We start from the raw sequence: 24,290 nt of genomic DNA on the forward strand, positions 1-24,290 counted from the left end.
TCTGGGCCAGACCATTCAGCTACTTTTCTAACCAATGAAGAGTACACCTGTCTAAGCTTGTATAATCTGGTGCTATACTGTTGATTTATTTTTCCTACAAATAAAAACCTCAAAGCCTATTATTAACGTTTTTTTCTATACTATTTTCATCACTAACTGTTCAGAAATATTTACAAGTTAATTCCACCTTATTTAAATTTATAAATATTAGTTCTCTTGAAATTGGTTCTTTTAAAAAATGAGGTTAAAGATATCTGAAGATGAGGACATGAGTTCATTATGTTTATACTGTGAGACCCCAAAATAAGTACTTTTAGCCTATTCATTTTAAATAAAACTAAATCTGAATTATTTAAAATTAATGAAGGCTATGATTACAATTTGAGCTAAATGTAGCTTTTCCCATGCTTTTTTGGGATAGCAGAAAATTGTATTCTATTTAATTTTTGTTTATTCAAGGGATTTACTGGATAATAATACAGTGGTACAATATGTAGAAAAACTGAAGCATTTTCAGACTGTTTGAAATATTTTTGAATATTTGAGAATAACTGCTTAGCTACTTCTTCGTAGCATGAAACAAGGTTTTGAAAGAGTTGTTATTCTCCCTGCTGGTCTTGCAGTAATGTTTGATTCTGGTGCTTTTTTTTTTCCCCTCCATACAGATTTTGATGATTCTCTTAATCTTTGGAAGGTTCTATGCAGTCAAAGCCCATCATCACATTCTCAGTCAACATCAGAAACTATGGTAACTTCCAGGTTAACCTCTTTATGTTAACTGCGCTGTTGCTAACAATATACTTTAAGGAAAGTTAACACTGTTGTAAATGCAACTGCTTAAATATCAGTTTAAGAGATAAAATTAAATTGAAATTAATTCTGAAGTAGTTTTAGGATGGTGAAGAATACTTTTAAGTGTCTTAACTCATCTAGCTAAATGCACAGAACAACACTGAATTCTGCAGCTACTACCAGGAAGATATACTCCACAGAAATTACACTCTAATCAACTTTATTGACGAAATGCAGACATTTTTGTCTATAGCTGTCACTTCTGCTGCTTATATCCAAACCATCCTTTTAGAAAGAACCTGTATTTAGATTATGTGGCTATAAAACTGGGTCAGTGAAAACCACAGATGCATTTCAGATTGAAGATATATGTTATCTCATAATAAATACTGCGTTCCGCAGTGTTTGTAGTAAGGAATGAAAGTGCCACAAGACTCAAGATAGATGCAAAAGATGTAAAAAAAAAAAAACAAAACCAAACAAACTTGTTTCTGGACAAGATGATCTCTAATTAAAAAACTCTAAACACTTACTGTCTTTTAAAATGGCAAATGCAAAGGAGGAGGAAGCAAAGTATATTCTCCCACTTCCAGAATGGATTTACAATACTAGATGAGACTATGATTAAAGCTTTTATAATATCCATTAGTTACCTAGTAAAAATTGTAAGTTTTCAAAGACTGCAACATAACTCTAAGAAAACTAACATATTGCACTGGGCAGTCAATTTTTAAATTTTTTTGTTTGAAGTTCTTTGATGTAGAAATAACCAGCTAATGTAATATGAAAGCCATAATGCTACAGCTAATACAGCTATTAAAGCTGTCACAGCTAATTGAAGTTTTTTAGAAGATATTATATAAATAGAAAATTATTAATGTAATAACAGTATCTTAAAGTTTGTTTTCCACTTATTCTCCTTACAGAGGAGACAGGTTCTTGGCAATACCAGTAAAGTATTTACAGTAGACCAATAGTCATATAGCTAAAGAAGAGCTGAAGTCACCCACCTGGTGAAAGGGAGGCTCTACCTATGTAGTACACCTTCTCAGGAAGCAGCATAGGGCCAAGAGCTGCTCTCCCTTCAGTGTCTGGCCCTTATCTGAGCCCAGCACTGCTCCATCCTGGGTCCACCCCTTCTGGTCACCTGGGAAGCACAGGTGCAAACAGTTTGCCTGCACTCCCTGTGCCAGACACACCCCTTCACCTGTTCAAGCTGTGACCTAACAGTCCTCCTACACCATTGTATTCTTTTATGAAAGAAGATAGTTCTATTAAGAACATGATAGGTCATACTCATGCTCATTCTTTCACATTTCAGTTAACATGATCCTGATTAATAAATGTTACTGCTGAAAGTCAGTACATAAGGCACCTTTAGTGTTTCTGCATTGTTATATTAGTTAGCATTTCTTTTAGGTTAAAAGAAAAAAGCTTGTAGAAATGTAGTGGGGTTTTAATTTGCATTTTATTTTATTAAAGTGTTATTAATCTAGGATAATTCTAAGTCTTCTGATTACAGAACATTACTTCTGAACTAATTACCCATATGTTTCTTTTCTATTAAGCAGAGGTACTGATATAGAAAATACTAGTAAAACACATTCGAGTGCTATATTACTTTAACGATTCAAATTTTGGAAGGTGGTCAAATAAAAATGCTGAAAAGCCAATACTGAAACTTTTAATCTCCATATATTTCGTATTTATTATTTTTTCTTCCTATTTTTACTCTCTATTACAAATGTAATGGGAAAAGCCAACAAACACCTTTGGTTTATATTAAACTCAAATATTTAAAGCTGAGTATTTGAAACTAAAATAAATGAGACTGCATAGAAATTAGGAAATTGATGCTTACATGAATACTACTTAGAAAAAGAAACCACATTTAAATAGGAATCTCACATTATTTCCAAATTGCTTCATACTGAATAGAACTCTACTTTCATAAAGAAGTTGAACACGTTTTGTTCATTTACCTTGTTACTCAAGGTGAAAGTTAAATTTCAGGGATTCTTACTAAAGTTGAATATTTGATCTACTTAAAGTTGTGCTTGTGTTCTCATGAAGACCTGGAGAGTTCATTATGTCATGACTTGAGTGGTTTAAAAGAAAAAGTAGTTTGGAATCTACTAGATCAAGTTAATCTATTTTCATTTATATGTTTAAAGTAGCACATCACATTTTAACATAAAGGCTTAGCTCTGAAGTTCCATTTAAAAAATTGACCTCTATAATTAATTAAAACTGAAAGCATATGGTAATAGACTCATTTGTATCAGGCTTCCAGATATTGTAGACTTTGTATTTAGTAGGATTATGCTCTTATATCTTTTTAAGTAATACTTTTTTTTTTTCCAATTTGTGTGATACATATGTAAATTTCACAGAAAACCTTTGGTTGTCATGAAGATAACCTAATTTTCATTTGTCTTGCACATGGATTAGCAGTATGAGATTTTTTAGCAGCTGCAAACTTATTTTTATCAATTGTGTTTTTTGGCTTTAAAAAAACATACATGATAGCTTCACATGGTAGTTGGTAAATTACCAAGCTGGAATGAGAAATGCAAAGATCCGATATTCCAAAACTGGTTTTAACCAGGAGACATAAGAAGGGAATTGAGGCTAAAAACAAACTGTATTTCAGAGTGCAGTTAATGTCTAGTAAGTTCACTCTAGTAAAATTTGGAAATAGTTTTTTAAAAAACTTCTAAAAAACTAAGTTTACTTGCAATCAGACAGTTACAGTTTACTCCTGTCATAAGTTGTCTTCACATTTTACCTTCCTACAGATTGGCTTAATGTTTTTGATTTTGATGTACAAGGAAAAGAAATACTTTTATGAAGTCATTAGCAAAAGTTTTAAGATATAGGGATGTAATCATTTAAAGTACACTAGGTGGCATACTTTCCCCATCGCAGATGAAATGAAGTCTGTAGGTCTTACTAAAGGAAAAATATTTTTCTGTGTGATACTGATTTGACGATAACAGCCACAAGTAATTGAGAATTGCAGGTAAAAATACTTATGTTGGAAACTTTCCTGATTTTTTTTTTGTTAACTCTTCTAGTTATTTCTACATCCATTCATTAGATAAACACCAACCTAGGAAGATGCAATTCCTTTTTGCTTCTATTAGTCACATCCTAAGATCTTTCTGGAAACTAAAGTGATGGTTTTCATTTAATTCTGTAAGTTGATAATAAACATAGATGGATTCTTTTTCTAATGTATTTGAAATCAGTTCTAACATATCACACAAAGACAGTGTTAGTTTTCAATTTTTTCAGATTTCATGTAATCTGTGCTTTATTTGAACTATCCTCTGCCAAAGACTTTTCACATGATTTTAAGTGAAAATAGCATCTAAGTTACTCTTAGGTTTCATCATTTTCCCCAACTCTATTTTTTCTCCAGATTTACAAAAACTAAAAACTAGTGTATAATCAATGAAAGTTTTATAAAAGAATATTATAAAATCAAATAATATTAAGATGTTATAATAATGAAATAAGCAAGAGAGTTAGGCACAGCAAGACAAAGAGAATAAAAAGGAGGCTTACCCGTGTTGTGGGCTCGCTCAGGAAACTCCAGTGGAGTGGATCTTCCAAAGAGAGAGAGAACCTTTCCCACCAGTAGTCAGCTCTTAAATGGGTCTAGGAGAGGTGGAGCCAGGCTCCACCCCTTCCTGCAGCACAGGTGAATTGCTTTCACCTGTGCTCCCAGGGCTGACTCATTGCTTGCCTCAGGTGACTAATCAGAGGTTCAGGCCGTGACTCAGCAGTTCCCATACAATTAGAAAATTAAAAACCAGATATATTTATTGCAGAAATTATTCTTTTCTTTTTTACTTTACTATATAAAGTAGTCTGATAGAGGTCTTGAGAGGCTATCAGCACAATTCTACACGATTTATAGAATGAAGAATGGCAATGTGGGAATGAAATCAATGATTCAGGGTCACATAAAAGACAGCAGGAGAGCTGAATTACTTATACTCTGACTGGTAAATGCTGTATTTTTTGTATTTAAGGTCTCAGTGGATTCCATATTTTTGTCCAAATTCTTTTGCTGTAAACTGTACTGTGGGTGTTGCTGTTCTAGGGAAATAACCATGTTTTGTCTCTTATAGAATTTACTATTTAAACATTAGTCATTATTATCATTACACTAAATTTTGTTGCAACCAATATGTTTCTGTTCATTATTATGATTGAGAACACTATACAGCATATATGTACAAACTTGTTTTACTCTGTGTAAATACATTAGGGCTGTTCTTTGCCTAGGGCTGCTTAGCAGAATGAGTAGTTATTTTAAAAATTAAGCTAAGGTTCAAGTTAAGGATCTATAAATATTTCCCAAATAGCGAAGTCTTGGTCATTCTTACCTGTGAAATCTTTGTCCTATTTTATAAATAATATGTATTTTATTTTCAGGTTCTATGGTTACCAACTTGTTCTACAGGCAATTTAAACCTTTGAAAAAGAATGAGTTTTGTATTGTTTTTTAATTGTTCTAGTCTACAGTCATTGTCTCCCTATTGTGCAACTTTTTTTTACCCCACTGAACTCCCTTGCAATATCTGTTGTTTTGCTATTAAGCAGCAGAGCATTGCTCCCAGAAAGAATATGGTGACAATAGTCAATACCCTTTTGTGGACATGATGTCCTAGATCTCCAGCTGTTCCTTATCAAAGGTGATATATAGAAGAGGTTAGATCTTTTATTTCCTGGAAGACACAACAGCGTGGAAGTAACTTTGTTGTATTACTATATGTATTCTGTTAAGATAGCGAAAGGATTAGTTTTTTAACCCATATCTCACTATGAAGCAATTACTAATAAATGTCATATTACTGCAAGAATATAATGTTTTTCTTACCGGATAAAACTTTCATTGATTTTTTTCTTACATATCTAATACCCTAATTTTTATTTATTTGCTAAAAGTCTTTAGATGGTTTTTGCAAGAAACATAATTTATTGTTCTATTTAAATGATAATATTTATTAACATATGAATGTGCTCATATGAATTCATAATAATATCTTTAGGATGACTCTCAACATAGTAATAACTCCTTTCAGAGTTTACTTGTTGTAGAAGTGGAGTTTGCATTTGGAGTTTGTTACTTGAGAAAGAATAATGCCTTTTGTCAATTATTAGAATGCTTGGAATTGTAGTGCTAAATAAATGCAGAATTTGTCATGTGTGAAGATGGATTGATTTACTCTTGTATAAATGATTTTAATAACGATTGAAGTCAACAAGTGTTAAACTTTAAATAATTTATTTCAAATATGCTTTTTAGTTATATATCTAAATAAAGTTTGAATTTGAATTTGTTGGTGCAATTTGGTACTGCTGTTTGCCAACATAAAGGTACCCTGTTAGGCATATCCTAGTGACCCCAGATATCTCAGGTATGTGTGTCCTTGACTTCAGACACACACCCCAAATCTCACTTACAAATCTTGCTACCTCCAGCTTTCTGTTCATACACGGACTTTAGTCTCAAGTGAAGTTGTGCATGTAGAACCATAGGATGGTTTCTATTGGAAGAGACTTTAAACATCATCTAGCTCCAACCCCTCTTCCAACAGTGGGAAGACCTTCCATTAGATCAGATTGCTCAAAGCCCCATGGAAGCCTGGCAACATCTGACATTGATGGTTGGTAGGACAGTGGGATTAAACCTTCTCAAAAGAAGGGAAAATACGGTGTAGAGAATTGAGGTAGCTGAATATACTCCTGAAAAAATCAAAGCCTGGAAAGCAGTGAGCTAGCTAGCTGCAAGAATACAATGAGTAGGAAAAGAATAATTCTGATTTCCTTTTTTCGTACTCCATTTTTTGTATTTTGTCAATTAAGTTGGTTCTGACTTTTCCATACTTAAGAAATATTGCAACCAATACTTTAATTAAATTTTATCACCAAAAATTCTGAAATATTTCAGTCTTCCTTAGAAAGCTCACTATGAAGAAAAGTCTAGTCAGATCCTTCTTCAAGTTGTGACTGTCCTGAGATTTCATTGTTGTTCCCAAGGCTCTGTATTCTTTACACTGTAAATTGTTATTCTTGGAAAAAAATGTTATGTGAATTGTTTAGATAGGAATCAAAATTAACAGAAGTGAAAAAAGACCTGATATGAACAGTACTTGTCATTTATTTTGCGACAGTTCAGAGTTCTTGTGTCACAAAACTATTAAACTTTGGAGTCTCTGTCTTCTGATTTCAAGCTTGTGGTCATAAACACCGTAACAAAAGCATTAAGAATCCCTTTTGAAAGCATTCAAAATTAATAATATGATGAATAATCTAGTTGTTCAACTGGTAGAAAAAGCATGCTAAATTATTTAATGTGATATAAGTATCTTGTATTTTCAGCATGAAATAAACACATTTAAGGTTAGTGGGATGAAGATTAAGATAAGTATTCAGAGTCAGACAGGCTCTGGAACTTCAACTTTAGCTGACAACTAACCCACTTGTGGTATTTTTCTTGATATAAATGCAAAAGTCTTGATGGTCTCAGTAGAGCAAATAGTCCATGAGGAATTTGAATTTAAGCACTTCAGTAGTGACAGAACTATGTAGTGCCAGAAATTCCCAGTATCGTGCACATTGATTAATTTTAACTGAAATGTTTCAGCTGGTTCATATTACTTATCTTTCAATATTTTTGATTAGTGGATACATATAAATTTATATATTTTTGTGTATATATAATGTATATATGAACAAATGTCATGAAATTGGTTTTGGTTGCAAGTAATTTGTATCTACTTTTTTTTTTTTTTTTTTCATTTAAGCCAAGTGTAAATAGAAGTCTCCTCTATGAAAGCTGGAATCAACTAATATACTTTTTATGACTTTCTAGATTCTGTCTGCATCACCAGCACCAGGGAATGTTACTGAGCTTCAGGCAACAATCCCAGCAAATTCAACTGGTTTCATTCCTGAAACTGCAATTAATCGTCTTATGGCACAAGGTAAGTCAAATTTTGAGTTTGTATGCATAGTAATTACTGCTTGGCCTGCTAATATTCCAGTATTTGTACTTGAGTATAAAGCGTGTGCATTAGTGGAACACTACCATTGATGTTTCTAATGGTTATTTCAGAAAACTAGAAAGACTCCCTGTAAATGGAGATGGATTTGACAGAAGTAGGAATGGTTGATACTGCTTGAAGTGTAACTCATTCCTGTCACCCAATCACCCTTTCAAAACATTTTCTATCAGTGAAGCAGTTGTATACATACGCACATACACAAAAAGCTTTGTATGTTTATAAATATAATTCAATTTATATGTAGGATGATAAAATGTATATAAAGTATATAAGCTTTATATAGATGATATGTAGACCTACATTCATATATTTTCTATATAAAGATATAAATGTTTTTTGTTTAGGAAAGAATTGAAAACAGAATTTATATCATTATAAATTTACCATTTATATTTAATGATTATTGGTGCCCATAGAAAGTACATTTTATTTCAGAGCTATTTTAAATAACACTTTTCTATATTTCATTTGTTTTATCTTTCTTTTCTTTCTTTTTTTCTCCCTCACTCCAGAATATACCACTTTAAGTATATATATAAGTATAATAATTTATTAAATTAATTAATATAATTTAAGTATATATATTTTAAGTATATTCAGACATTTTATGTAAAGTAGAAATCATGATGTTTTGTGGGGCTGCTTTAATTCATCTTTTCAATATTTTGTATGTTTTTCTTTTTTTTTTTTTAATTAAACATGTGCTAGGTCAAAGTGATACTACCACAACAGCATCTCCAAGTCAACATGATTCTCCTATGTCTGCTGCAATGTCTAAACAGTGTGCTGTAGTCACACCTGCACTTTTGTCAGCTGTTTGCAGCCTTCTGCGCAATCTGCTGATTGTTGCACCAACAGATACTGAAATTGCCCTTCAACGAGACTTGCTAACAGCTCTCAGCAGGTATGAGATCAATAGCTGATGAATTACAGACAAGTTATAGTAACAGAGATGAAAAGTTTGAAAGGGGATCTACCAGTATTTCTCAGTAAAACTGTTAAAAACATTGATCTCTTCTTTCTTCTGAAGTGCTCACAAATGCCTATTGGTATTTTTGAATATACAGATATATATATTATTTTCTATATTATTAATCAGTGATACCATTAGTCGTGTTTACCTTCTACAGAACTGTTGTGTGTACTGTGTACCGTCTCAGTGGTAATTTAGTTGTTGAGAGGGAGAGGAGGTTTTTTTTTCTTATTTAACATTTCCTAGCAATTCAGCTCTTCAGAATTGCAGATCAGTTTGATTCGTTTTATAATTTTCTAGTTTTAATTGCTAGCTATATTTTGAGGGTGAGCCAAGGCTTGTTGCAGTTAAAGAGAGTGAGTAATGTGTGCCAGCTTTGGGAAGTATTAGATCAGAGACTGTAGTGGGTTTTCTTGTTTGTTTGATTTGGGTCTGTTTGTTTGTTTATTTTTAAAGAAGGAGCATCTTCAAAATAGTCTTCAGATTATATTGCATGTTTCCACTCATATCATAACAAATTCTTTCATCTATAAACAGTGTTTAAAAAATCATGAAGTGGAGAATGAAAATTGTGGGTTTTTTTTAAGGCTTTGAAGAGCTTTTGGAGTTGCTCTTCATACTGCAATTAATGATAAAAAATCTTATTTGAATACAGTTTACAGTATTACGGAGCTGTTTATTCTTACATAGAAAAGAAAATAAGCAATCAAATATAAAGAATTTTAACCAATGTAATAATGACCATTAGAATTCACATTAGTCTAGCTATTATGAAACAGCTGAATGCTACTATAGTTGCTATTACACTAGATTTGTTTAAAAAAAAATTAAGAGACTATAGTTAAATTATGATGTTCTATTTTTAATATTCAGATATAGAATGGTAATTTAGTAAAATGTTTAATTATTTTAGTATATTTCTAACCAACTTTATTTTGTTTTAGTCTTGTAAGTGCTAATCTGGTTGAGAGATATATCTTGGAACTGAAAGCTCCATTGGGTAATCCATGTCATACAGAACATGTAAAAGCTCAGGTTAGAGAAGTACTTGTTTTTTTTTGTTTTTTTTTTTTTTTTTTGTTTTTTTTTTTAATTATGAAAATATTTGTTTTCTATCTATATTTATTAACATATGCCAGACATCCTGCCACAGGTTACATTTGTATGAATCTTTGTGCTTTTGAAAAAGTTTAAGTGAAAATAGTGTGCTATGCTTAACACTGAAAAGTTAATTTCTGTATTAGAACTATGTTTAGAACCATCAAACAACTGAATACTAATTTTTTTTTAACACATTGTAATTACAGTAAACGTAATAGATTTTCTTTGTACAAAACTGAAGTACGAGCCAGATGGAGTTAGTGACACAGTTATTTTACATGATAAATCTGGCAGCTTTACTTTGGTTCTAATCCTGTGAACACCTGAATAGTTCTCAACTTGCTGTGGTGTGCAGTGTATAAGGAACTATAGTTTGGAACTACTTTTGTCTCAAATTTAACTTAGTAAAATTTGAAGGCAGATACTCAGAACATTAGGAAGAAGTGTAAATGATATATATTCATTCAAAAAGTTATGAATCAAGTTAATATATTTTTAAAAATGTGAAAAATGCAAATATTCTTCTTTCTTATCCTTTGAAAATATTTAACAGGTATTGTTGTTACTTCAATACTTATCATCTGTGTCCAGGCTTCTGAAGTCATGTTTACTGGTGGACTCTCAGCTTGTAATTCAGGAACTGTTGAAACCTCTCTTAAGAAATGCCTTCACAATTCTCTCCATTCGCTCTAAAGATGGACTAGGTAATGAAGAGCTTTGTTTCCAATAAAGTCATACAGAGGCAGCTCTTTGTTTGAGTATTGGCTTTATTTGGTAGCAGTTGTTTCCAGGCACAGCTATCCAGATTTGTGTGTATGTATAAATAGATTTTTCTATATTCATAGATTTTTCTATATTCTCTTTGCAGATTCTGAGTTAATATCTGTACTTCATGAAACCTGGGTAGATTTCTTCAACCTTCTAACTACATTAATGTGGAACAGTAGCCAAATAGTTTTTCCATTTGTGGCGACAGCTCTTGCAAGTCATTGTACAGCAGTAATTGGTAATAACTCTTTCTGAAAGGGTTTTAACTTGGTAACAAATAAAATAAATAAACGGAAGAGGGAGGCATACCATGCTACCTTCTAAGTAATGTCTGATGTCATATACAAAATTACAAACATAAATGTACCTGGAGAGCTTGACTGAATTTTTCTCTTGATTTCGTATGTTGGTCAGTAGTTCTAGCTCTAAATCTTAAACAAATGCAGCACTTTCAAATCGAGATTGAAATGATCCATTTTTTTTCCCTTTAAAGATATTGTTGCTTTATCTTACTCAAAAGGAAAGTGAAAGTTCTGAAGTGAGATAAGGGTTACAGCAATTCAAGATTATTATTCAGGTGGTTTGTCAAGGGGGAGGCGACTATGATCATTCTTTTTTTTTTTTTTTTTTGTTCCTTTGTGAATTACTTGTATTTATCATCATGGTTCTCTAATATATTTAGAGACACCAAGGTATGAGTGTCACTCAAGCTTATGATTTCATCTTTCAGATACAATTTGTGATTGTATTCATCTGTCAACCACTCATCCAGCTTTATATACAGCTAGTTTACAGTTCCTTTCTGTCCTTTTGAATGAAGAAGGAAGAAGACAACTGCAAGATAAACAGAGCATATGTCAAGATCCAACTCTTAGCTTTCTTTTAGATCACTCTGAAGAATGTCAGGCATCAGTGATTCAACTTACTGAATTAATTATTCAGGTATTTAAAATTTCATTGTGTGCTTGCAGAATATACTTTTTCTCTTCTGTACTTTGTTAAAAAAAGAATGTTGTTGCCTAAAAAAAAAGTTTCTAATTATGAACCAAGGTACCTTTCATTTGAGACATCTATTACTGAATTTATTAATGAATTTTGAAATCGATTAAATAAGTTGGAAAAAAATGTGAAGCAGCAGCTCCTGGGAAGTTATTTGCATGGACACTACTTTTATTCTGCAAAAGCATGGGATAAGATCTTTTGTAGGAAGTATGACAGAGTATCTTTGGCCAAATAATGATATGGTCTTTTTTCTTCATTTTTCAAACATGTTATGAGACTTTATGGCTCAGGTTGTAATTATCCTCATTGTAAAAGACAGAATCATTGTTCTTAATAAGATGTTTTTGTAAATTAAAATGGACCATTAACTCCTTCAGTTAATTTTCTGCCAGTCTAAGAGCAGTGTTATTGTTCTTTAATACACTTCATATTAGTGTATTTTCCAAACTAGTTTTAAATTAACCAGGTAGCATATTTTCATTGAATCTTCCAGCAAGTTTATGTATTGGTGGAAAGATGGTTTTTTTTGACTCATTCTGAATGTTCTGTCTTTCCTTCGGTAGTTTCATTATTTGAATTTATACATCCTTGCTCTGTCTGAAATAATCTTTACCTCCTTCATTTATTTACACTGTTAAAATATCATCCATTTCTTAGCAATAAAACAAGTTATGCAAGAAATATGTCTAACTTACCTTTCCCTACATAACAGTTCTTCTGTCTACATACTCGTCCATTTTTATATTATGTGCAGTTTTTCATTGTAACAATAATATTGATCCATGAGTAAGCATACTAAAAAAGTTGGCTGCAAACGAAACACTTCAAGTTAATGCTTGTAGGGTTTTGTTTGCTGCTTTGGCTTTGTTTGTTTGTTTTGTAGTGTTTGTCTACCAGATGCAGGTTTCAGTTACAACTACAGTTGTAGTTTACAATTTCAGTTGTTTTGCAGTCAGTGTTTTATAGTAATTTTTAGAGTTACGTTTAGTCCTATTTTGGTATGTAAAATAATAATATGTTTTGAGTATGTATCAGTGCAAGTTGAATGGTAGGAACAAAATATTGTTATATTGTTGTGTTAGTATCGTTTCATCTCTCTTCCTGTGGTTCTTGAATTCTTGTCAAATTAACTCACAGGAGAGCTCAAAAGATAACTTGTGCTTCTTGAAGCTTTATACTATATGTAAATGATATATCTGATGTGATTTTAAAAAAAAAAAAAAAAGAAAGGAAAAAAAGGCAGAATTGGGAAAGAAGCAGCTTTAATTTTCCGAAGAGCAAAGTGCATAGATTTAGTTACATCTAGTTATTTATTTATTTTCCCATGGTGGTCATTGTGATGCAGTTGAAAGAGGAGGTCATATACTGTAAAATAAGCCATTAAAATGTCAGGAAATGTAAATATGGTCTTTCTCTAAGAGAAGCACTTAAGCAAATAATTAACACAAAGGAGGATGTGAATAGGAATTTTTAAGCTATCACTCATCTCCATTTAACATCCTAACTATATGAAGTCTAGAAAATGGATGTTATGTAATGGCAAGTGCTTTCATACATCTGCAAGTGTGAATATTAGAGGACTAGGTGCTAAACTGATAAGTGTTATTCCATACAACCACTTTAATAAATACCCTACTGTTCTTTAAAAAGCGTTGGTGCTTTTGTGTATATAAACTTCAGCCCTTCTTTGTGCATTTTCAAACTCAGAAATAAATGCTATAAGAAAACCATAATTGCTACATAAAATCTCAAGTTTAGGATCTTATTTTTTCTTGATACAAAATTTAAAATGTTTATGAATTATGTGATCTCCCCTTCAAATAACATACAGTTGACTTAGACTAACATAGCTAGATCTGCTGAGGATTTATGAGACATCTTAAACTTATTTGTCATAATTCATAAAAAGTATTGAAAGTGACCATTCTCATTTCAATACAATATAACTAATAAGTTAAAATTGTCGTTGAAGGCTTTAAAATTCTACATATAGCTATTAATGTGCTTCAAGAATAACCTTTTGCTAGCTTTTTAAATTTTTTTAAATTTAGGTAAAATTTTGAAGTAAATGAAATGGAAACTTATAAATAAATAATACAGATGTAGTACAACTAACCTTGCTTATTTAATAAGTTCTAATTGTCCGCAAAATATTTTAATTAAAGGAAAATACTAAGGAGACTGACAAGAAAATATGGTGGATTTTCCTGTTTTGTTTCATTTTGATTTTAATTATTAATTAAATTATATTAAATTAATTATATATATGTACATTTTATTTATTTATAGTTCATGCATATTTATTTTGATAGATGTATACATATGTATTTATATATATACACACAAGTAGAAATTTAGTCAGCTAAAAGATTTTGAATGGCTAGATCAAAAACGTCCCATGTCACTGATTAAGTGCTTTAATCTACTGGCAGTTGTTTGTATCATTAATTAAAGTTGTCATCAATATCTTTGTCAAGTTATTAGCTTACTAGTCTTCATCTCTTGACTTTTTAGTTCTCAATAACTCTTTGATAAATGATAACCCTTGAACAAATATTGATATTTTATTGCATATTAAAAAATTGTAAGAAAATTATTAATTAAAGGATTGAATCCAACAAAAGATGGTATATATGATATTCATAACTGTGTCAAATTTAGGTAGTCATATGGCTAAGTATTTATGAGATTTCTGTTGGAAGTACTAAGCTTTTATTTGGATGCTGTGTTTTAGACTAACTTTAAAAATAAGTTTTTCTTTCACCATAAACCAGCGTTGATTCCAACTTTCTTGTATTCTTCTGTTTACACTAAATACCATTTTCAGTTACTTTGGAAACTTATCTGAGGAGAAAATTGCTAGACAGATATAGTTCTCTAGCAGATAATACATAACTCACAGACAGCTCTCAGTCCTTTCCACTATCTTGTAATATGATTTTGAATATTATTTTGAAAATACAGAGCTTGTAGTTTTCTTATTAGAAATACTGCATGTCCAAAAAAAAACAAAAATCAGGAACACAAAAATAAGACAAAGTGCTATTTTATTCTCACTGGAAGAGTATGTAAAATTTACCTGTGTTGATATTTTTGTTCTTAAGAAATTCACTGGTATGTAGTGCTTCTTCATTCTGTTGAAGGAAAGTGACATTGCACTGGAAGTATGTTAGTAAGTTGACAGTGATAGTATGCCTAAGTATTAGGAATGGTCTTTGGAAGATTAACCTAGGCTTTGGGAAAGTAGTATGTTAAGAAAAAAGAAAGAGGAGTAGGCTTTACGAGTAAATAGGTGTGGTGGGGTTTTTTTTTGTTGTTGTTTTGGTTTTTTTTTGCTTTCTGCTCCTTTCTGTTAGAGAAAATAATGAAATACTTCAATGTGAATAAACTATAAACATGAATGTAGAGAGGGAGAATTCTAGACAGGAATATAGTGATGAACTATCAGAATGAGAATATAGACTATGGCAGCATGTTTACAATATGAGTAATACTTTCAATATGATTACTTTTTCAGTGTGATAATGAAATTGCTTTATTTGTAGGTCTGTGAAAGGAAATCTTCAAAGGATGTGCTGAAAGATGTTGCTGCGAATGCACTGCTCTCTCTATTAGCTGTCAGTAAAAATGTCCAGAAATATGCACTGGAAGGTGAGCATTTTTAAGTGTATGATCAATGCTTTACAAACCATTTGAAGGTGTTGTTCACATTTTACTAATTGTAATAGCCTTTGTCAAAAAAAAATACCTAGTTTTCAGAGACTTTTTTGCTAAGGTGTTTTTGCTAAAATGTATTAGTAATAAATCCAGTGTCCAGTTGAAAAATACATGTTTAAATATCATATATATTAGGACAGGTGAGCTTTTACTACTCATATTCATCCATTCAATTCCAAAGATCTCTTCACTCTGACAGTGTCTTAAAGAATTCATCCATTTCTTGTTTCATGGCAATAGAGGCTTGTTAGTGAAAGTATGCTCTGTACTTTCAGTTCTGTCTGCACCCAGACAAGAAAATACTTCTTCACCGCTCCATCTTTCCCGCCTCTTTAGTTTTATTCTTCCAATTTTTTCAGTTTAAGTAGTATTTTTTCCTCTTGCAGTGCAACATCTTCCATTCCTAGGATCTTTACAGTAGTAAAACAGAATTAAAAACCTCTAATCAGATGTTTTTGAATCTACCAGTTAATTTGTCTGTCATGTATCGTACATTTAATATTTGCTGATCATCACAATTACCTTTTTTTCTCTTGAATGCTTTCTGATTACTTCCATCTCTGCTGTTTGTTGTTCCTTTAAGCCTAGATTGCACTGAAATACACTTAGGTATATCCGCTCAATGCCTGGTCCTAGTAGTGGCAGAAAACTCCAGTCTTCAAATCCTATTTCCTGCTACTTCCCAAGGTATTAATGGTCTTCTCAGCCTTTGCTTCAATCAATGTGGTTCTTATGTTGAAGACCCACTAAGTCATTTAAGACCTGACTAATGTAAAAGCACTACGAGTGCTAAAGCAGCCTTTAAATCCTAGCTGTGATAAAGCACAAGTCTTAAAGAGGAGTTCTGGAGTTCAAATTACCGTCCAGAGAATATCTATAGCTCTGCCATCAAAAGTTCAGATCTTAAGAACTACTTTTAAATGCACAAATGCAAAGTCCTGCACCCAGAGAGGAACAACAGCTTAAAACTGTGCAGCCGAAAGGACCTTGAGATAAGCAGTAGGCTGATTGTGAGAAGACTAAGAGCATTTCAGACTATATTAAGCACAGCCAGTAGGTTGAGGGAAAAGATTATCTTCCTCTACCTAGCACTTTCTAGGCAAAATCTGGAATAATGTATCCAGATTTGTCCCAGTACAAGAAAGTTATCAGTAAATTGGTGTGATTTCAGTGGCATGCCAACAGGGTGGGCAGGATCTGGAGCTTAGAGGAAAGACTGAGGCCAGTGGCCTTCAACCTAGAGAAAAGGAGGCTTTGGGGGGAACCTAATATTAACCTGCGTGTATATATGAGGTTGTGAAGAAGACAGATTTTTTCACAGTGTGTAGAAAAGGAGGATGAGAGAGAATGGGCAAAAATTGAAACGAGGGAGATTTCTGTCTGCACAGGAACATTTTATCTTTCAGGGCAGCCATATAGAGGATCAGGTTGCCTAGATGTATTATGTAAACTTTGTCCTCGGACACTTTCAAAACCCAGCTAGATAAGACACCACGTAGACCTTCTCTAGTCTTATAGCTGATTCTACTTTGAATACTAGTTTAGTCTATATGACCTCTGGATGCTATCTCTTCCAACTTGAATTATATCCCATGATGCTGTGATCTTGTAACTTCGAGAACTCTGGATGCCATTAAACTAATAACATTTTTCACTCTGAACCACCTGAATCTTAGCTTTTTCTTTTTTTTTTTGTCTTCAGATGTAGCAAATCTTCTGTGATGGGGAAAAACTTGGGTAAGATAAATGAGTGCCCTGATCTTTCAAAAATTTAGTCTTCTTTGCAGCTTTGTTGAAGATATCCTGAAGAGTTATGATTTGCTATCTTCATCCTCCCAATTCATTTTCATAAGCTAGCCTGTCTCCATCTTTATCAACTGTCTGTCTTATTTCAGTGACTCACAGAAATGAAGAATTATTGGAAAAATAGGTGATAAGAAGAAATCATCAAACATTACCCTCCACTTTCCTTATCTGTTCCTTTTTCATTGAAGACTCTCCTCACAGGAATCTGTTGCAGGACAATTCAAAAATATCCTTGGTTCTTGAGATCATTCTGCTAGGTGCAATCCATCTCAGGGACTGTAGTAGTTACTTCCTGATATCAAGGAGATTATATGAATTTGCAGAATTTGGAGAACTGAATAATTAAACTTCAGGAGAGTACTGAAAGCATCTTTGTAAGAGCTAAAATCTTCTGTTCCAGAATGACTGTTGCCGTACTACTGTGTACTACTAACGCCTAATCTTAGGGGTTTTTTTTAATTATTATGTTTTTATTTTGAATTGCCTTGAAAATTCACATTACAACAAGGTATTTTGAATTCTTCTGTTTATGAATGAGCTTCTAAAAATTAATGATTTTTGTCTTCCAGTTGGCCTGATAGGTAGCTATATAGAACAGATGAAGCACATTCATGCGCAGCTGAATTTGGATTCTCTAAAGCCTGGGAAAGCACAGAAAAAAAAGGTAACTGTAAAAAAATAAAAAACAAACAAAAACAAGCAAACAAACCAGAAGACTGATATGAGAAGACACTTCTCAGCTTTTTTTTTTTTTTTTTTCCCTCTCCTTGAAGTGTGTACTGTTGGTAGTTGCCTCAGATGGAAGAAAATAAATGACAGCTTGTAGTGGATCTTTATAGTAGGGCTTCCTTAAGAATCCCCACATATAGGGATTTTGCAAACTTGATTATTAGTTTGTTCTTTTTTTTCTCAAAGTTGGATTTCCAACCTTAACAGTCATGCCCCTGCCCAACGTAGCTCATTTTTCTCACCTTGTTTTCACAAGAATGTATCTTTTCCATTTTTCAGTTTTTCCTCCCTCTTTTAAGCTGTCCTAGCCATTTGCTTATTGCCTTTTCCCAATCTCCTTCCTATCCCACAACTTGTGCATTTTACTTGTGCGTATATATCTTGTTTTTTATTCTCTAAATTCTTCTATTCTTTGTTTTCCAATTACATTCCTTTTTCTATTCTACATAGTTGGATTGGATGCCTTGATCTCTTATCACACTCAGCTGACCTTGTCATTAGCTTCTTATCAGCTTGTTTACCTCATGTATGTGCTCCTTCCACTATCAATATTCCCATGTTCTTCCCTCCATTCACAAGGTTTTCTTTTAGCTTTTCTTTTTTAATTTTCATTCATTCCATCATCAGACTCATCTATTACCCCAGCTCTTCCTTACCACATCTAAAAATAGATGATTTATTATAATACAACAATTTCATAAGTTTCTGCCTGCTTTCTACTATTTTCATCTAAGAGAATTATTAAAATGCAAGTAATGACTTCTGCTGTCAAATTTGATATCTCATACAATCCCACATTAACTTGCAATTGCAGAAAGTATCCTTCTGCAGAATAGATGTGCATTGTTTAAGCTAGATATTATTTTTCTCTTTGACATTGGTACAAACGGACATTAAGCTTGATTTGTGAGGATGTGAAACTGCATTTTGTAACCATGAGCTCTTACAGGAACTTGACCTTGATATTTGAAGATCATAATGATTTTCTCTTCAGACCACTGAAACACATTATTATCCCTTCTTCAAGGGATGGAGGCTGAAAAGTGTCCTGTGCTGAGTATGCCCATTGAGGTTGGAGTTTGCTCCTCTTCTATATTTGTTGGGCTGAGAAGGGCAAAGCTGGGGGTATGTGCTTCTCAGTAAATGTAGAAGGAATTTAAAATCTGAAAGAAAGAACCCTCTGAGAAAGGTGACCTTGACTAGTCAGAAGGATTTTTTTATATTTAATGAAGAATTTTTTAAAATAAATTTGCAGAAAACTTTTTGGCACATTTCCCCATTGAGCTGGGACTGTAAATTGCTGCAGCATATGTAAGTGTGCTCTTGTTTGTATGTGGTGACACATAAAGATAAGTAATTTGGTTTTGCATGAGTGGAAGCCATACAAGCCACCTGTCAGCCCACTTTGGGGCGCATCTCTTAAAGTAAGGTTAGCAGAGGTAATTCTTTGTCTTATTTTGACTATTGGGAAAAATGTATTTGAACTAACTTCAGTCTCAGAGCAACTGAGGCATTTGACCTGAGATTCCTTTTCTGTCACAATAATTATCATGATACTAGCCAAGTACACATACATATACAAATAGCAAAGCTTTAGAAAAGGTCTCAGAACAGGATCTTAGTAAAAATCAAGATAGTGCCATCAACACAATCTATAGGCTTTTTAACCTTCTAGCAGCTTACACTTAAGTATTAGTTGTATTAAGTTGTATAGTTGTATAAGTTGTATTAAGTATTAGTTGTAGCTTGGAGAATTTTATAGGATTTATTGCTATTTGAGTTTATTAAGTAAATTAATCCCTAAAAAAGTTCTTTGAGAATCTTTTTTGTATCTTACTTAGTTAAAAATGAGACAAACCAGTCATAAGATATTTTTAAAAGGAGGATGTGTATGTTTCTTTTTTTTCTATTACATCTGACTTTCATTAACTTTTTTAAGATAGGTTCGTAATTCATCTTTAAATGTCATCAACTGTACATGGTATAATTTACAAGCAAATACTGTTTTTTCACCTTATTGGAGAATAAGCATGAATCCTACTTTACATCTTTTTTCCTTTATGCTTATAGATATAGAAGTATGGAAACAGTCTCCTGGGTTGAACAAGCTTACTGGAATTTGGTCATCTTTCAGAAGTGGTTTAGTGTGTCAACCTTATGGTAGTTAGAGGTTAAACCATCATTAGTTTTTTAGTGTCACAGCTACCATGAAGATAGATTTTTTTTTTTCACTTTTATACTTGAAAGTCTTTATGATAGTTCCCTGTCCAAAGGTCTGTATTTATCTTTGTACTATTCTTATAAGGTCAGAAACTTTCCAATATGAAGACTTGTGAACTAAGACAAGGAGAATATATCAATGAATTGGTCTGACCAAATACAGAAATCTGCAAGATAGAGATAGTTTATCTTTATTTTCACCCAAGGATTTTGAATAGGTGCTTTTGGGAAATCTGACTTTTTTTTTTTTTAGATTTCTGCTTTAGGATAGTACAACTCAAACCTGGGAACTGTTCCATCCCATTCTTCTTTAATTGTCAGAGAAATTGAGCTCTACATTACAGATCTCTGCATTTGGCCAGTTCAGTCCCACTGGAAATAGTGTGGCTTAAAAAGAGAGAGGAAGAAGAATGCAGGTATACATGTTTAAAGCTAACTGAAAGAAATCTACCATGAAATCAGAAGGAAAGTATGTGGAAGACATGTGACCTGTGCATTGATACCTTAGATTTTCACCTCTCATTTGAAATATCTTTCTTGCCATGCATTGTTTTTGTATTTTTGTGCTTATCTTCAAATGCTTTTATCTAAATAGGAGGATAGCCTTAAAAAGCAGTTAAGATGTGCTATGCAGCTTCTTAGAAACTGCCTCTTTCAAAATGAAGAATGCAAGGTAAGTAATTCCTTACAGGAGTACTTCTGTCAAGGGCATGTGCTTAGCCCCTGTTTTGTATATAGAACAACACGTTAGTAGGACTAAAGGGAATGGCCTCAAGTTGCGCCAGGGGAGATTCAGATTGGATGTTAGGAAATACTGCTTCTCCAAGAGAGCAGTCAGGCACTGGAGTGGGCTGCCCAGGGAAGTGATGGAGTCACCAACCTTGGCAACGTTCACAGAACATTTAGATGTTGTGCTGAGGGACATGGTTTCGTGAGTACTATTGGTGACAGGTGGATGATTGGACTGGATGATCTTGTAGGTCTTTTCCAACCTTGGTGATTTAATGTTTCTATACATTACAGGCCTACATAAGCCAATTGGTTATCCAAATGGTATATATCCCATATACCATTCCTTTGGCTACGCTAATGCAACCTTTCCCTTCCAGAATCAAGACCATTTCATTTACACCAAGGAAAAAGTCAAACGAGATTACTGTTGAGAGTTCTCCTTATTTTCATCAAGGGTCTGCAGAGTTGGTTTCTTGAAGGAGAGAAGGATGTTGTTGATAACTGGTTTTCTATTATTTGCTCTGTACAACAGAGTTAGTTTAATTGGAGTAGCTGTAGAATGGGGAGCTCTTGAATAATAACAACTGGAGTGAATAAATCTTTGCCTTTATTTGCATGTCTCCCAGTAATTAAAACTTTATAGGGTGGTTCTAGAATAACAAGTTTGACTTACTGGCATATTTCTTCAGAGGAATAATTTAATTGCTAGCAGATAATTGTCAGTAACTATTGTATTATAAAGCTGTGCAGAAACAAAAACATGGATATATAATGTATACTTGAGAATTTGCTACCGAAATATTTTATATTAAGATATATATGGCAACGTGTAGGCATGCATATCACTAAAAGTGATTTCAAAGGAGTTTACTGAAATAAAAGTTAAAATATTTAAAACTGAACAATGTCTATAAAGAATTGTCTTGTGGAATCATACATGTTTCTGTACAATACTTTAAAGCAAACTAATGAGGCACAGTAAGAAAGAACTTGTTTTTCTCACTTTGTTTATACTTCAAAGTATATAGTATATACTATAGTAATGTAGTAATTATATAGTGATATAGTATTTACATAATATAAATTCTTCATCATGTTTTCATAGATGGCAGCACTCAAAGCTCATCTTGTTCCTGTTCTGCATTTGCTGTGGCCATGGCTTTTAATAGATGACTCCTCAATGGAAATAGCTCTGCGTTTGCTTTGTGTCTACACTGCATACTACCCTCCAGGTATATAGACTACATACATAGTCTGATGTAATATATCAAAATATTTAAAAAGAATAATTAGGATAGCATAAAAAGGGAGCAGAAAAAAAGCATAATGGGAAAAGAATGTTTATTACTACTGCTAGAGCAGAGTATAAAAGCACTGGTCCATCAAAGTCTATCAAGAGTTTTAATTTTAATACATTCAAGTCTTCTGCTCAGATCCTGTTTCACTGAGTTGGATTTAGCAATAATACAGTTGTATTAAAGGATTAAATAGCATTTAATTTAAACCATGTCTGTTGGTTCCGCTGAAAGTCTTACTGAACTAAATAGTATGTAGAAATACTGCTATGGGAATTTTATTGTCTAGAACAATGTTATCAGTACTTCATACAGTTTATATTTTGTTCCTTGTTGAAAATATAGTAATCTACTTTAATTTCATGTTGTATTTCTTCTATTTATATATTGGTCTCAGTAACTAGATTGATAAAAGTGCACTTTTCATAAGAATCCTCTTCGTTTAAGGAAATCCTCCGTTTCCACTGAGTAATTATTCCCACTGCTTGTTCCATATCCAGGTTATCAACTTAGATAACAATTTGTGACTTGAGGAAACATAGGTATTTGATGATTTCTCCCTATTAAAATACCTATAGGAGTTAGCTTTTAAGAATATATTAACAACTGAGTGTTTTCACCCTCTTTTTAAGCTAATATCTCCAGATCTTACATCAGTCTATGATATCTTTTTCAAAAATACATTTTTAAAATGGTCTTCAGAAATACATGAATGTATTCACCAGCCACAGTGAATGTGTAAGGTTCTGTGAAATGCTGGACATCAAGCTTAAAGTTCTGATGGTCCTCTTGCTCTTCTATGTGACTCTAGGCTGTATTAATCCTTGCTAATAAGATTTTAAATTAACAATGTTTTCTCTTTTTGTTCATAGTTGTAGTTTATGAGCTGACCCAAACTTACCTATTCTAAACTGCTTATCCACTTCTGCTTAATGCAGTCAAAGAAAACATGTAGATGTTTATAATAGCTAAAAATAGTCTGTTTTTTATTTACTTTTGCCATATAAATAATTAACCATGGTTACAGTTCACAAATACCATTAAATAAAAATGTATAAATGCATACTTTTACATAAACATTGTATTGGTAACTTAGTTGTTCCCTGTTGATGAGTTAATTTGAGCTTGTAGTTCTGTAGTGTAGCATTTTACTTTGTACTATGGTTAAAACTTTCACAAGTATGGAGACCTGATTTCTAAAACAGATTCGGAGGATCAGTTTGGATTCTCATGCCACATAACTGCACTATTTCTTGGAGTGTACCTGTCTTTAAGGAGACACTCTAAGACAGAGCAATTACTTTTTTTTTTGACAGTAGAAGAACAGTAGACTGCTATTCCTGTTCCATTCTTTCATTAATTTCTTCTTTTTTTAAAAAATGTATACATATTTTGTCTTATATGGTAAATGTTTTATTTCCTTAAGGTTGTGCTTCACTTTGTTGGACCAGTGGACAATCATCACTTGTGTCTGTACGAAGTGCAGCTGGCAGTTCATTAATGCATAACATCTTGAAATTGGCTTCCCAAGTACCCGATGATAACAGCCCACTTCAGCACGTGATCTTTGATCTTCTTTCTAACCTTGCTCTGTCTCATGACTGCAAAGGAATTATTCATAAAGTAAGTGAATAATATTCGTCACTTTTTTTTCTTTTAATATGTCATGTAAGCATTTTGCTTTTTGTAATAGACCCTCATACTGAAGGTATGAAATATCTTGTGATCATGGCTAAACTGTCCCATCTTTCTCAGCCTTTACCCATATGTGAGTAGATGCTCTAGTCCCTTACTCATCTTTGTGGCCCTTTGTTGTATTCTTCACCATGCCTGCATCTCTTGTGTACTGAAACACTTGGAACTAGGGACAGTACTACAGGATTGCCAGTAAAGGGGAAGGATCTTCTCCCTCGATCTGCTGGCAATGCTTTGTCTGATGCAGCCTAAGATACTTTTAGCCTTCTCAGTGACAGTGGCACATTTCTACCTCATGTTCCACTGGGATCTGTGAGTCCTTGTCTACAAAGCTGTTTTCTATCTGGGTGGCCCTCAGTATGTACTGGGAGTACCCAT

At 32.8% G+C, this 24,290-nt stretch overlaps 1 protein-coding gene across 2 annotated transcripts in view; it reads left to right on the forward strand.

The window, feature by feature from the left end:
• The window catches only part of RTTN (rotatin), an 88,659-nt gene that overhangs the window by 57,258 nt on the left and 7,111 nt on the right, over positions 1-24,290 (forward strand). For both annotated transcript variants that reach the window (XM_090137321.1, XM_031589024.2), the window contains 12 exons: positions 666-748; positions 7,682-7,793; positions 8,583-8,778; positions 9,792-9,882; positions 10,502-10,652; positions 10,817-10,954; positions 11,447-11,658; positions 15,264-15,369; positions 17,811-17,905; positions 20,786-20,863; positions 22,028-22,154; positions 23,644-23,840. In XM_090137321.1, the coding sequence (XP_089993447.1) occupies positions 666-748; positions 7,682-7,793; positions 8,583-8,778; positions 9,792-9,882; positions 10,502-10,652; positions 10,817-10,954; positions 11,447-11,658; positions 15,264-15,369; positions 17,811-17,905; positions 20,786-20,863; positions 22,028-22,154; positions 23,644-23,840 (1,586 nt within the window). The remainder of the gene's footprint in view (positions 1-665; positions 749-7,681; positions 7,794-8,582; positions 8,779-9,791; positions 9,883-10,501; positions 10,653-10,816; positions 10,955-11,446; positions 11,659-15,263; positions 15,370-17,810; positions 17,906-20,785; positions 20,864-22,027; positions 22,155-23,643; positions 23,841-24,290) is intronic.

This window comes from Phasianus colchicus, chromosome 3 (genome assembly GCF_987193195.1).
Source record: "Phasianus colchicus chromosome 3, bPhaCol1.hap1.1, whole genome shotgun sequence".
NCBI classification, from domain to species: Eukaryota; Metazoa; Chordata; class Aves; order Galliformes; family Phasianidae; genus Phasianus; species Phasianus colchicus.